Here is a 13,866-nt window from a genome sequence, read left to right on the forward strand (position 1 = left end):
GGCCCCTCTATTGCTCCTACCCCCAGCACTATTGGACCCTTCCCTCTGCTCAGAAGCCCATCCAGGACACCGTAGGCCCATTCCCACCTTGCAAGCTTTGAGGGGTTGGCCCCACCTATGCTGACCTCACTGTCCAACTCCAACAAATGCACTTTGGACCTGACTTGGGGACATGAGGACTGTTGCCTGGGTGATAGGATTCTGCTTGCTTCTCCACTTAACAATAAAAATCAGAAAGCTCCTCAGACTGCCTTTGGATTCTAAAATCTACAGCTTGGCCCAGCAGACTGCTCAGTGCTGCTGGTGACCAGGGCATCAAAAGGAGAGGGGGGCTCCATCTGGCAGTCTTGGGTACCCACACCCACACTCACAGTCTGGCCCTGGATGGTATTAGCATTCTCCCCACAGCTAGTCTGGGGGGCACCACTCCACACTGATACACTCCACTCACTCGTGCCCTCCTGGCACCTCATTGGCACCCTTCCTGCTCCTGCTGCTTGGGCCTCTACATCACATGGTATAGAAGCCTTCTGACCATTACCAGCCACCTCAGGCGGTCTCTGCCCTCCCAGGACCATGTGTGTAAGGAGCAAGTGAATGGTGGGGAGTGGGCTTGAGGGAAAGATGGGTTATCGCCCAGTCCATGATAAACCAGGGCTTTGAGGTCACATTGCCTAGTGGGTGGGCAGATGTTACCTAGCTGAGGAAGGGCTATGGGTGCACAGCTCCACTGCTCCCCTGAAGGGACCACCTCAGCCCAAGGTACTCCCTTCCCTTCTTATATGACTATATGCTTAGTCCCTTCACATGACTTGGGGTGACTCTCAAGGCTGTCACAGCATCTAAACACCCTCGGGGCCATCCTTGAAACTGTACCCCAGACCCCATCTGTGCAAAGTCCTGCCTTTTCTTTTCCTTCCTTTTGAAGCACCCGGCTGCTAAGACTCTTGGATATCACTGCTAAGACCAGGCAGACCCCTTAACAGGGCCAGCAGAGTTCATTTCCCACTGCCTTCTGGTGGAGCCCAGAGAGCCTGGTATGATCTTTCGACTTCCCAAGACGGGCATGGGGCACAGTCCAGGCCAGTGGAGAGGGTCCAGAGAACCAGAGACAATCTGATGGGGACTGGCTTTAAGTGACCAGCTGGAAAGCTGCAGATCTCTTGTCTCAATAAGTCTAGGAAAGATAGGGGATTCCACTGGGTGGGGGGCCAAGACCAGAAGAGTGAACCTCAAAATGGCTGGTCTATTCAGTGCACTTCCTCAGAAAGAGGCTCAAAGCATTCTGGATGCCAGCTCTGGGGCACAGTGTGGCCATGGCAGACACAGCTGTCCAGACCCATCTTCATGGACCTATCTCTTCCAACCCACCACCTCCTGCCTCACTGAGAGCCATTTTGTGCCCCTATCCTAATCCCTTGGTCTCAGACTCTACTTACTGACCCTGCCCAGACACCTCTGCTACCCATCTGTACAGTGCTGCCTCACAGGCCTGTGAGCCTGAGGGCCCGCCACACATAGTGCTGTCCAGCCCAGCCAAGTCAGGGCCACTCACATGCAGGAGGGTACTGTTGTGGTTAAGGCCAGTTGCTTGTCTTCTGACCTCTGGCCAGGGGCAAGCATAGGTAGTCAGGTCGCTGGCTCAAAAAAAGCTGGAACCTAAGGCATTGAGGGTACAGTGGGGACAATGTCAGTCAGGTGGGCATGGCTTTGGGTGACCCTTGCCCTGGACATGGGCTGCTAGCTGGACAGGTCATGCGCTGTGCAGAAAGGCAACACTTGGATGAGAAAGCAGAGAGCCAAGGTAAGGTCAGTCAGTAGCTCCAGTTCCCTGAACAAAGAAGATTCAGGGAGAAGCCTGTTAACCCAGGGAGCCTCAAAGGGCAAGGGGGTGGTTTGGAGGGCTCCATTGTGAGTTCTAGTGTGTGAGGTTCAGCCTGTAACTGAACATCCTGTTGGTTTATGGGTGACCTTGGGCCTGGAAAGAATGTCCCCAGGCTCTGCCTCTTCCTAGGCCACCACGAGGACGACTATAGCCTGCAGTGGGAGCCTGGAAAGGTTGCTGGACAGAGACAGAGTAGGGTGCTTGCAGTCTGGTGTAGGCTCTGCCAGGAAGCAGGAAAATGGCCTGGGCAAAGGGTCAGTGTTCCAGAGAGCAGCCCATCATAAGTGAGCTAGGTGTGTGACAAAGAGGCTGGTAGCTTTCCAGGCTTGGGGTCAGGAGGTTCCCTGGCAAAAGGCATCTGAAGGAAAACAGGCCCTGTTTCCCGGTGGGCCCCACCTTAGGCAGCCCCCAGGTGCTGAGGGGTGGGAAGGCCATTCCTGAGCTGGGTGGATCCACATTGCTGGAGCATGGGCCACCATATGTCACCACTCTGAAGGGTGGACCTCCATTTTGGCTGAGGACAAGGTGTCCCCAAAGTCAAGTCAGAAGAGAACCAGAAGACCAGGCTGACTGGGCCCATACCTCTGCCTCACTGTAGACAGCGAGGAGCCTTTGTGAACCTTGCACAAGCAGACAGAAAGCAGTGTCCCTCACAGGAGCTGGCATGATGAGTTAGTTGGTGGCGGTAAGGAGGCAGAGACCCTCCTGCCTCTCCCTCCCAGAGACCCCTGACCCTTTACAGCAGGTAACTCCTCCACATGACAGCTTCACCTCCCTACCCCAGAGTTGCTGCCAGGAGCCCTCTCAATTTGTTAGCCTAATTGCCCTCCGTGGGGGTCAGCCGCTGGAGGAAAGAATAGAGGCCGGCTTGGCAGTGGAGCATCCAATCTGCCTGGAACTGCTGGCCAGGGAGACTCCTGCCCTGTGGCATGCCCAGCCCTGGCTCTTAACCTCTTCAACCGCAAACCTAGAGCTCAGAGTGTCCAAGGTTGTAGATCGGCCAGGCAGAGATCAGAGCCCGGGTCAGTGCGCCCCTTACCACGCCCCCCACCACGACCCAGGCGACCTCGGCCTCTGCCTCAGCTCGCACAAGTGTTTCGGTTTCGCAGATCCGCACCTGCCGCACGACGCTGGCTGGCGTTGAATCCAAAATCCCTCAGCTCCTCCGATCCCGGGCTTCTCTGCTCCCGCTCCGGAAGCCCCGCGCCCCGCGCCTTTAAACCTGCGCGGCACCTAGTGGTGCCAACCCCGCCTCCGCCAGGGGGCGGGGGCAGGAAGCTGGGCGTCAGTCAGGTCTGGTCTCAGATGCCGGGAACCTGGGACTGGCTGGGCAGCCGGTGAGCACCCTCAGGCGAGGAGGGGCTACGGTGCGCGGGACCCTGCCCGTGCCCTCCCACTTTGAGTCACCTTGGAAGAATGCGGGGCGGGGGCGAGGGTGGGGTGCAGAGCGACCTGCGCCCGCCCGACAACCTTTGAACGGAGTTTGCAAGAGAAATGTGGACCTCCCGAGCTCGAGCTCGCAGTTTTGGTTCCCCAAATGTGACTTTATTGCCTTTTATTGCCTGAAAGTGAGAGCAAGCGAGTTGCGCTGCGGTTTTGCTGTCCCCAGCTACTCTTCATCCAGTCCCTGTCCTTGGGGTCCTGCTCAGCCCTTTGTGGATGACTCCATGCCCTGCTTTCTGTCCAGGGCCTGCTAAGTCCTGGTGTCCTCTGGGTTCTGCTCTTTGTGCCGGCTCAATAGCCTTGACCTTGGAAGGACTGGGGTCTCTGTGCTGGAGAGGTTGGCAGCCCTGTCTGGGAGAAGTGGTCAGGCCTCACCCCAGTGCCCAGCCACCTCATCTGGGCTCAGAGAAGGTCCCTTGTGCACTGAGGGGTACCTAACCCCCTCCCTGAAGCCCATCCCAACACCCATCATCCGAGGCAGGGGTCTGGGGGAGATGGAAGTCCAGAGCTTCAGGGCGACGATATCCTGAGCCTTCACACTCTGAACCCCGGCCCAGTACTGGAACCTCTCATGGATCTTACAGCTGGTCCTTCCCTTTGCTGCCCCGAGATCCCAAGTGTGGTAGGGGATAAGGCTAGGGTGCATTCCCTTCACCCCATTGGGCAAGGCCTAGGGCCTACATTGCCCCTGACCCTTGCTCTGAGGGCCAGCCACCCCCATCCCCTGCCCCTCACCTCAGCCTGGGTCATTCTTGACTAGAAATTCATCCAGAGCCACCCAGCCTCCTCCAACATGAACCATTAGGGCACCCCAAGTCACCTGTACAGCCCCAGGAGGGTCAGGTAAGGCCTCCTTTGGAGTATGGAAACAAGTCCCAGGGCTCTCCCCTAACATCCACCTACCAGGCTCAGACTCACACCTGTTCATCAAGGCTCCCTGGACTGTGGACCCATCTCTGGTAACCTGTGTGCTTGTGCCCATCTGTACCCCCTGCTCTGCTCATGCTGTGTGGCAGTGGCTGCTAGCTGTTGGGGAGCTCTGACTCCAGCATGGGGTGAGCTGGGATGTGGGCGCACGTCCACCGGAGGTAACCAGACAGCCATCACTTCCTTTCCCACCAGATGCCAACATGCCATCCATGAGATCCTGCTGGGAAGAATGGCGGTGCTGTTTGTGGCTTAAGGTGTAGAGTAGATCCCAGACCCCCTTCTTCCTTTGGCCAAGCCAGCGCATCCCTGCCAGGTCAGAAAATCCAGGGGTATGCCAGCCCCTTGCTGTGAGGGGCATGAGCTGGCCAGGCCAGGCCAAGACTCTGGTGTGCGCGGGGTGTGCTATGTGCCCTCTGCCCTCACCTGCTCCGGGTGATCTTTTTCTTGCCAGCTCCTTTCCCTGGTCTCCAGGTTCCTGGGCTCTGGCTCCCTATGATGGCCTTTGCCCATGGCAGCCAGCTCAGCTCTTCTTGGGACACCCCTGGGATGGCAGCCTGGACAGGATCCCTCTGAGCCAGCACCTGCACTGGGGATGCATTCCAGGGCTTTAGGTTTTCAGCCCCCAGGACTCCAGGCAGCACCTCCAGCCTCCAGCCCGATGCAGTAGGGTATGAAATAAAGGAGAGGGATGGAAAGTATCAGGATGTGAACCAGGTGGATCCTTGTGCCCAACTCTAACCACTGGTTTACACATTGCTGCCTGAAGCCAGTGTTTCTGCTAACCCCCTATGGATGACAAGAACTCTCAGTGGGCACCAAGAGGCCCAAGTCACCTGACAATAGTGCATAATGCTGACCCTGGGCTGTTGCACAAAGTCGCTGTGCAGGTGGGAGCTTCTGGCCATAGGCCCCACCTTGGTCCTGAGGGCCTTAGCTTGGCTCAGCCAGTGGGGGCATGTGAGCAACTCCTCCATGATGTGACCCTATAAGCAGCAATTTCCCCTCCAGGGCACAAGGCCTAAAGAGGAGATGTGGCAGATGTGGGCCAGATGGAGGACAGGAGAAGTAGATGGGGACCACCAAGTGGGAAATTGACTTCTCCCTTGGAGGGCAGGACTTGGTGGTCTGGCTGCCTGGCAGGTTTATCAGCAGGCTCGGGTGACAGGTGCCTTTGAAGTTAATCCCTCCTTGCCATGTTGGGCCCCTCCATGGCCAAGACATCACTAAGGACTGCTGTCCTCCCGGGAGCTCCTGCCAAGAGAGTGGCTTGGTCACCTGCCTGCCTATATCACACTGGAGTAGGCTACCAATGTCACTGGTGTCCTTGAAAAGGGTGACATTTGGACACAGACATGCACAGGAAGAAGATGCTATCACTAGGTGAGGGAAAAGGGGCTCAAACCATACTTTCTGGGCTCTAAGGAGAAGCTATCCACCTATACTCGAACACAGGAAGACTGTGCTCCTATGGGTTGAGCATGCTGGTCTGTGCCAGCTGGTTATTGCCCCCTACTCCCTAACTAAGCCAATTCTTAAGGTGAAAAACGCCGCTGGTTGGAGAGGATCTGATACTCATACAGGCTCCCACCCTACAAAAGTCACTGAGCCCGCTCTGGACTCAAGGTTACATTAAACACTGGAGAGAAGCCCTGCCTGTAGCTAGAAGTGCGTTTCTATTTTGCTCCAAATATGTATTTTATTACAACTGCTGCTCAAATGAGACTCATTCTTGATAGTACTGTGATCTTAATTGGCAACTCTTAATTGGCAAGAAGAGTTTGATGCTGTGTCAGCCCTTTGTTTCCCATCTTATCCCTCTTACCCCTTGGAAGCTGTGCAGTGCAGTCCTTGTCTAGCACCTCTAACCCTGACCATGTTCGAAGAGCAGAATGCCATGTCTCCGGGGACCAGAAGCTATTGGAAGCCCAGGTCAACCCATGAAGCTGTTAACAGATCCCTCCAGATCTCCTGTGGCCCCACTTTTCTCCCCTCCACTGCTATACCCTTTGGCTTGGCCCCTCCCACCAGCAGGCAGCAGCTCAGCCTCATGTCCCCTAGTTGTTCACCCTCCCTGCGGTCACCCCTTTCTCCTAAGGAACTCTGGGGTGACTCCCTCTTTTCCCCAGACTTCCAAGGTACCTGCAGGGCTGGGGCCCAGTCGCCACCCTCTGGCTTCAGCCCCTTCTTGATGGCTGCTTGCTCTGCTAGGCCACATGGAATCCACTGGACTGGCTCCCATGTGGCCTTCAGCCCAGCGTCCTGCTCCTGAGTTTCTGACCAGCACCCTCTCAGGGTTTCCCGCTCTGCCTGCAGCACAACTGAGGACAGACATGACCACCTGAGAACTCGGCCTTGGGCTCTGCCTCACTCTCACCAAGCTGGCCCCCACCTCTGGCGTACCTCCTCCACCTGGCCACACCCCTGAAAGCCCTGGGGTACTTGGTGAGAGGTGCCATTCCTGGATGGGCACCATGGGTGCTGCTGCCTGGCCACGGGCTTCTGCCTGTGATACCAGCTGCTCAAGCCACTCTGATAGCTGGGCCAGTTGGATGTTCAGCTGGAGGGGGAGGGAAGCATTGTTCCAGATACCCCCGCTGGGGCTGAGAGCCCTGAAGATGCACTCCCAGCCATTCCTGCTCCCCAGGATGGTAGGCATCAAAGTGGGCAGGACATGATAGAGTCCTCTCCTGGGGGTTAGGAATAAGAGGATACATACCTGCTCCTGGTCTTTGGGCCTTGGACCCTCCAGATCAAGCTGGGCCTCTAGGTATGTTGGGGATAAGGATTTGGGGGAGCCTATCCTCTGAGTACAGAGCAGTGTCTGCCAAATGTGGGCTGTGCTAGACATAGTCAGCTTCACATACTCCTGAGTCCCTCCAGCTGCTGCTTCACAAGCAAAGCTTCATCCTCTCCAAACCATGCCAGAGAAGGCAGTGCCAAGTCGTGGGCATTGCAGGGGCGCTGGGGACTAGGGCAGGGACAAAGGCAAGGGAGGAACTTGGACTGGGGGTCAGAAAGCATGGTGTATGAGGGGCTGGAGGAGATTGAAGGCATCCTGGCAGACTTGGCTGGCCCAGCTGAGTGACCTGGCTGATGTTCACTCACCATGGGCAGCTCTGCCAACTGGTCTCCAGTGCCCTCCCGAGGTCCTTGGCATATGCTGTAGCTCCCTTGGCATATGCTGTGGATATATACCACTGAGCTCTGTGCCAGGCCACCAGCCCTAACCCTGGGAGTGGGTCATACCTGCAAACACTGCACAACCCTCTCCTGGCCCTTGAGCCCTAGCTGGCCCTGTCCCAGCTCAGCCAGGAGCTGCTCACCAGGGCCCAACCATGTCAGGAGGGTCTCACAGGCTGCATCAGAGCTCTGTGCTGCTGGGACAAGCTGCTGCAGCAGCCCCCACCTAGAGACCAAGATGACGCAGTTGGTATCCCCCTCCCTGCCCTGGAGCCCTCCCACCCTCACCCCAGGCCTCACCTGTTCTCTGCCTGCTGCACCAAGCGATGCCACTGTGCATGCAGCTTTGCTGGACTCCCCACCTCCTGCAGCCTTGACTCTACCTGTGGTGCCCGCTCCTGCAGCAGGTGCTGGAGCAGCTTCGGGGACATAACATTGGAGGCTGCACACTGTGTTCTGGAAACCCTTGCCCCATCCTCCCATCTCTGTCTCCTTCAGGGGTCACTAGCCATCGGAACATGAACAGGTATCTGCATTCAGCCCACCCCTGGGGATCTGTTGTGGCCCTACTCCTGGTGGGGCAGCATTGTGTGCTGGTGGCTTGACCCGAGGCTCGGGACCAGGTGCTGCCACTTGGCTCTGTTCCCCATACCCTGTACCTCCTGCTCGTGCAACTGAGCAGCAGCCACCATGGCATCAGCGGCCAAGGGACCCTGGGAGGCCTGCAGCTTCTCCATACCATCCAGCCAGCTCTGCAGGGTATGCAGGAGTGCAGGGGATACCCGCAAGATGGATAGGTTCAACCTTCTGCCTCCCCCACCTGTGCTAACCCCCAGGCTGTCCTGCCTCACCTGGGCTGCATGCCTTCCTTTCTGGCCAGGCTCTACCTCCATAGCCTCAGTCACTACAGTCTCTGTCACCTCTGTCACTTGGATGGCATGGATGCCCCAGGAGGCCCAGAAGACCCTTGGGAGATGCAGGTCCTGGAGGTCTGCAGATGGAAAGGGGCCCACTTGGCCTTTGGACCAGCTTCTCTTTTCCCCCAGGCAGCGCAGCCTTGAGACCCAGTTTCCCATGATGGACTCCAAGAGGGGCAGGATGACCAGAACTCTGAAGACAGCCCTGTTGGGGCAGGAGGATCCAGATCAGGGCCAAGGCCTTCTTGCATTCTGCAGCTGCCCTGGGAACAGGTCATGCTAGCATTTACCTTCTGGGCTGTCTGCTGCTGGCCTCTGCCTGGGCAGGGTAGAGTGGGGCTAAGGGGGTGGTGGGGGGCCAGCACCACCTTCACCCATGTCCCTGTACCTGGCCTTTCCTCCAGCACTGCTCAGCCAGTTCTAGCCATCAACCCAGCCAGTCTGGCCTCAGCACTTTCCATTGTGTTTCCTGGGAAACCTGTGCCTGGCCTCAGTCACGCTATGGGGGAGGGGTTGGGAAAGGGGCTTCAGCTGGAGCTTCTTACCCTTCCCCCAAGTTCCTTGTACCATGTGGGATGGCGGGGGGGGGGGGGGGCTTCAGGGAGCTCACTCCCAACCTAGACCCATCCAGGCCATGATGCTGCCCTGGGGCTGAGCTCTACCTGAGGAAAGGGCTGCCTTGATGGTCCCCAAACCTAGATTAGGTATGATCAGAGGAAGCAGAGACACTGCACACAGTGCTGGGAGTGGGAGCTGGGACCATGGACGAGTTCTTTTCAGCCATACAGACTTCAGGAACTTCTGGGCTTCATCTGCCTCCTCACTGGTGTGGCCCTCCAATTCCTCTCCATCCTGCAACTGCCTCACCCAAGGCTTCCCAACACAGAGGCAGGTCAGTCACACCTTCCCCCACTGGACCCAGAAATGAATCTACTTTCCAACCAGCCTGCAGCCCCCTCCTTGAGGGTCTACTGCACAAGGGGGAGGTGACACCCAATCAGAAGGTGTGGGTGCTCCTAGGTCCCTGCAGTACTGCAGGCTCATGGAGTGCTTTGTGGGCTTGAGCATTAGTATGGGCCCACCTGGTCCCTTATCCTTCTATTCCCATGCCCACTGATTCCTCTCCCGAGGTGTGGACGCTGTGACAAGCAAGAGGCCACCTGTGTCCATCACCATAAAGGCCTTGGCCTAGGATTCGTCCTTCTCTGGGGTGTAAACTGGTCCCTCAGCTGCTAATGGTGATGGCCTGAGAGTCCCAGCCCCAAAGCCAGCCCTACCCTCCCCACCCATCCTTGCTTGTGATCTCTCAGGCTTGCTCCTGCCCAGGCTCATCTGTCATGAGTTGGTGTTGCTGTTGCCCTGGGAACTTTCATCGGAAAATGTTGGGCGAGGTGGGCAGGCAAACAGGCCAGGGCAAGCTGCAGATGTACAGTGGGTGGATGGGTGGTGGACGCCTCTCCCGGGAGGGCTTGTCTGTCTCACACCCTGGGACGGCCCACCTTGTCCTGCCTGCTCAGCTCCCTACCCTGGGGACGTCTCAGTAGATGGGTCTCTCTGGGCCTCAGTGTGTCTCAGCACAGGCCTGCTCACTCCTGATACCCAGACTTCAGCTTCTCATGCGCACATCCTGATGTGAAGGTCAGGGAGCTTCCATGACCTACTATCTCTACCCTGAGTGTCTTCCCCAGGCAGAGTGCTCAATGAAAAATGTCCCAGGCTCGCTTCCCTCAAAACCACAGAAAAAGAGTCAATACCCCTCATTCCTTTCCTTGGGTCTGTTGGCCTGGCCAATCTGATTTCTGTCTGAGCCTCTAGAAGGCTGTGACTGAGAAGTGGATTTTGGGGGGCCCAGAGAAGCAGTGGAACCAACTTTTCCACAGCCACTGAACCAGGGACCTCAGTTGAGTTCACCCATCCTGGACAGTAAATAGAAATACACACCAGAGGGCTGGAGATTTAGTTCAGTGACTCAAGTGCTTGCCTAGGAAGTGCAAAGCGATCCCCAGCACACACACACACAAACACACACACACACACACACACACACACACACAAAAGACAAAAAGAAAAAGAAATACACACCAGAAAGATTCTTGGCTGGAAAGGAACAGTGACACCCACTGTGACGATTCACCAGCTCCATTGTCCCAAGGGCACCAATGGCCACTCCCCAGGCTCCCAATAGCTCAGCCAGCCTTGAAGCGTCTTTTCCACATGGTCTCCTGGGCCACTGAAAGTGAGCAAGCCAGGACTGGGAGGGAAAAGCACAGGCCCAGGATGGTCTACTCTCTGGCTCACAGTCATGTGGCTTGTGGATTACCTAAACACCCACTGCCTCTCTTGGCAGCTTCTACTCTCTATTCGCCCACAGCAGGCTGGCACCCTAGCTGCCATCTCCATAGGCCCCTGACCTATTGCCCTCTGCACACCACTCCCCGATCTCAGATCCCACAGCCCCTGCTCCACCAGGGCATGTAAATGCATGCTGGGCTGGAGGAAAGGTGCGGACAGAGCCAGAAGGAAGAGAGCAACACGGATGGACAGGTCTGCAAATACAGCCCAAACCGGTCCTGGTTGGAGTGAATCTCCCCAGAGGACATGCTATGGGGTACCTGACAATGGCCAGTTTGGCCAGCCACAGCTGGTGTGGATGGGAAAGCTTTGGCACACTGGTGTGATTGTGAAGCTGGGAGTATAACAGAATCCCCCTCTCCCCTGCCAGTATACTTCAGTTTGTTAGTTGCCCAGATAATAGTCCCTGCTCCAAATCTGGTTGCTTCTGTGTCTTAGAAATGGCTGGTTACTGTGATGCAGAGCTGGTCACTAAGATGCCCATTGTATAAACCAATCCTCAAGTGACAAGCCATTGTGCCTTGTACTTCCTGCTTGCTCTTCTCATAAAAGCCGTGGACCACCAGAGATTGGCGCCTGATATTTTGGGAGTGATCCCGAGCAGTGTCTGTTGACATAAATAAATCTATCTCTAAATTCTGGGTGTCATTTTAGTATTTCTGCTTGTCATTGAAGGAGCAGCTGCAGGTCTGAGGTGCTGAGCTGGCCAAGTAGAAAAGTTACCATTATTCTTCCTGCCCAGGCCCCTGAGCCAGTCTGAGCATTCTGATGTGTGAGGTTTCTCCCTTGGGGCTGCTGAGAACCCGGGAGAAAGGGGAGAGTCCTGGGAGGACTGACTCAGGAGAGACCTCAGACGGGGTTTAGGGTGATATACGTCAGGACAAGTGGTTTTTTCCTTTGCCAAATGCAAGGCTGAAATAGAAACAAATTACAGCAAGAGTCATAGTAGCTACATATATGGTGCTAGTGTCTCGGTGATAGAAGAGGACAGAGAACCCTAATGCTAATTCTAACATTAATTCTAACCCAACTCCTTACTCTAGCCGTAACACTAGTCACAGATCTAACCCTAATGCTAATAAAATAAACCAGGTCCCAAAACAGAACCTAATACTAGTCCCAGTCCTAGTCCTAAAACTATCTCCAACCATAATCCAAATCCTAACCCTAGCCCTAGAGGTAGATATAACCCTTCAACAAGCCATGACCCTAACACTATAGTGGCCCTAGCCTTAGCCCTAATTGCAATATAAATATAGGCCTAGCCATGTAACTTTATTTATTTAATTTTTTTTATTTTATTTAAGGAGAAAAGAAAAAAAAAGCAGAGAAAGGGTACAAGTTATACAGATTTGCAGAAAAAAAAATGAACAGTAGGAAATCACTAGTTAATGGATTACATATTGTCATCTTAGAAATAATTGTTCAAGTCACAAAATTAAAGCTTGTAAAGTGGACATTCCATCAATGATACTGCAAACAGTTCTGTTCAATGATCCAATAAAACTCTGTGATATCATTTTCTATCTTATACACTTAAATATACATGCAGTTATATAGTTTAGAGCACTTTCTTTTCCTCTCTTTTGTACAATGACTATTACACATTTTGGGTTTCATTGCTCCCACGGTTCTTATTACTTTTTTGGAAGAGAGTAAATAGCCATGTAACTTTAAACCCAACCCAACCCCTAACCAAAATCTAAACCTCAAACTGGGTGTGGTAGCGCCTGCCTAAAATCAAGCACTTCAGAGGTTGAGGAGGGAGGATCACTGAGAGCTAAAGGACAACGTAAGCTGCAAGGAGAGACACTGCTTTAAAAACACATAGTGAGACCCTGATTTAAAAACCCAAACCCCAACACTCACCGGAACCTGAACTGTGGCCCCTAACTCTAAACTCTAGCCCTAGACCTAACCCTAGCCCTAGCCCTAGCCCTAGCCAGTCGTAATGACCTGAACACCCTGAACCCTAAACCTAATCCCTAATCCTAGATTTAGCTCAAACCATAGCCCTAGCCCCAATCCTTGAGTCAGCCCTAACCCTCCTGGAGCCAGAGTGGTTGAAACAGCCACATGGTAGCTCCAAGGTGTTTTCGAATGGTCAGAACCTGAGCTTTGGCCATTACCAGAAATCCAGCACACACCTGGTTTAAGAGTAAAAGCTCAGAGACTCTCTGGGTTCCCAGCATGGGAAACCTCAGATCTGCAGGGCTATAGTGACGATGAAGTCCACCAGTCTCTGACTCCCTGAAATTCTAAGAAAATCAGATTCACTGTCACAGCTCTGGTTTTGACAGCTGAGGTTACAGGCTGAATTGTCTCCCTAAAGGCTGTGTTCAAGTCCTAATTTCAACACTTACAAGTGTGCCCTTACTTAGAAGTGGGGTCTTCTGGATGTCATCAAGTTAAGATGAAGTCATTAGGATGGACCTTGATGCACTAGAACTGGTTGTTCTCAGGAAAGAATGCCATGCAAAGACAGATCCGCTTGGGGATGACAGTGTGCAATGTTTGTACCAATGTTGCCCTCAATTGACATGTTTTGAAATTTCACTGTAGTTTTTTTCTTCTTCTTTTTATCTTTGAATAAGATGGTTAAAAAAAAAAAAAAAAAAGACAGAGACCCCAAGAGAAGCAATGTGACCCTGAGGCAGAGGCCAAGAGCTGCAGTTGTGAGCAGAGGTCCACTGAGAGGTCAGCATGTCCAAGGGCAGGACTGGGAGGGGAAGGGAGTGGAGGGACATGTCCCACTGACAACTTCAGCTCAGCTTTCTGGTACCAGGACTGAGCGAGAATACATTTCCAGTGTCCCAAGGACCCATTAGTGATCCTTGTTTATGACAGCCCCAGAAGACTGCTTGCCGGCAACCTGTGAGCCAGTTACAGTGGTCTTACCTATCAGAATCATCCTGGGGACCCCACACCTGGCCTGCAGGTAGGGGCTCAGTCCCAGTAAAGACCAATGAGGCAGCCTCAAAGCTTACCTTCCAGGCAGAGCCTGAGCCCCGCAGTCCTGCTGGCCAAGGATGCAAAGCCTGGAGTGGGAGCAAGGGAGCATGTTCCTTGCCCCTCCTACCCCACCTTGCAAGTCACCTTGCCTGACCTAGAAGTCAGGCACAGCTCTGAGGAATCAGTGGGATGACTCTAACGAGAGGA

The 13,866-nt window shown here is 54.5% G+C and overlaps 2 protein-coding genes across 2 annotated transcripts in view; both read right to left on the reverse strand.

The window, feature by feature from the left end:
• Positions 1-3,145, reverse strand: part of Eppk1 (epiplakin 1) — a 31,135-nt gene extending 27,990 nt beyond the window's left edge. The window contains exon 1 of the mRNA XM_003463728.3: positions 3,003-3,145. The gene's annotated coding sequence lies outside the window, so the exon portion shown is untranslated. The remainder of the gene's footprint in view (positions 1-3,002) is intronic.
• A 187-nt stretch (positions 3,146-3,332) lies between these two features.
• On the reverse strand, positions 3,333-10,620 carry LOC101787874 (uncharacterized). The gene is given in 12 exon segments (XM_063231349.1): positions 3,333-3,928; positions 4,064-4,324; positions 4,406-4,475; positions 5,116-5,241; positions 5,243-5,260; positions 6,398-6,568; positions 6,570-7,132; positions 7,135-7,261; positions 7,505-7,664; positions 7,739-7,857; positions 8,098-8,560; positions 10,438-10,620. Coding segments are annotated over 11 exon segments (2,268 nt in total). The 5' UTR covers positions 8,515-8,560; positions 10,438-10,620; the 3' UTR covers positions 3,333-3,692.
• Positions 10,621-13,866: the final 3,246 nt, after the last annotated feature.

The sequence above is a fragment of the Cavia porcellus genome, unplaced genomic scaffold (assembly GCF_034190915.1).
Source record: "Cavia porcellus strain 051 isolate PalLab524CR breed Dunkin Hartley unplaced genomic scaffold, mCavPor4.1 scaffold_19, whole genome shotgun sequence".
Lineage (NCBI taxonomy): Eukaryota > Metazoa > Chordata > Mammalia > Rodentia > Caviidae > Cavia > Cavia porcellus.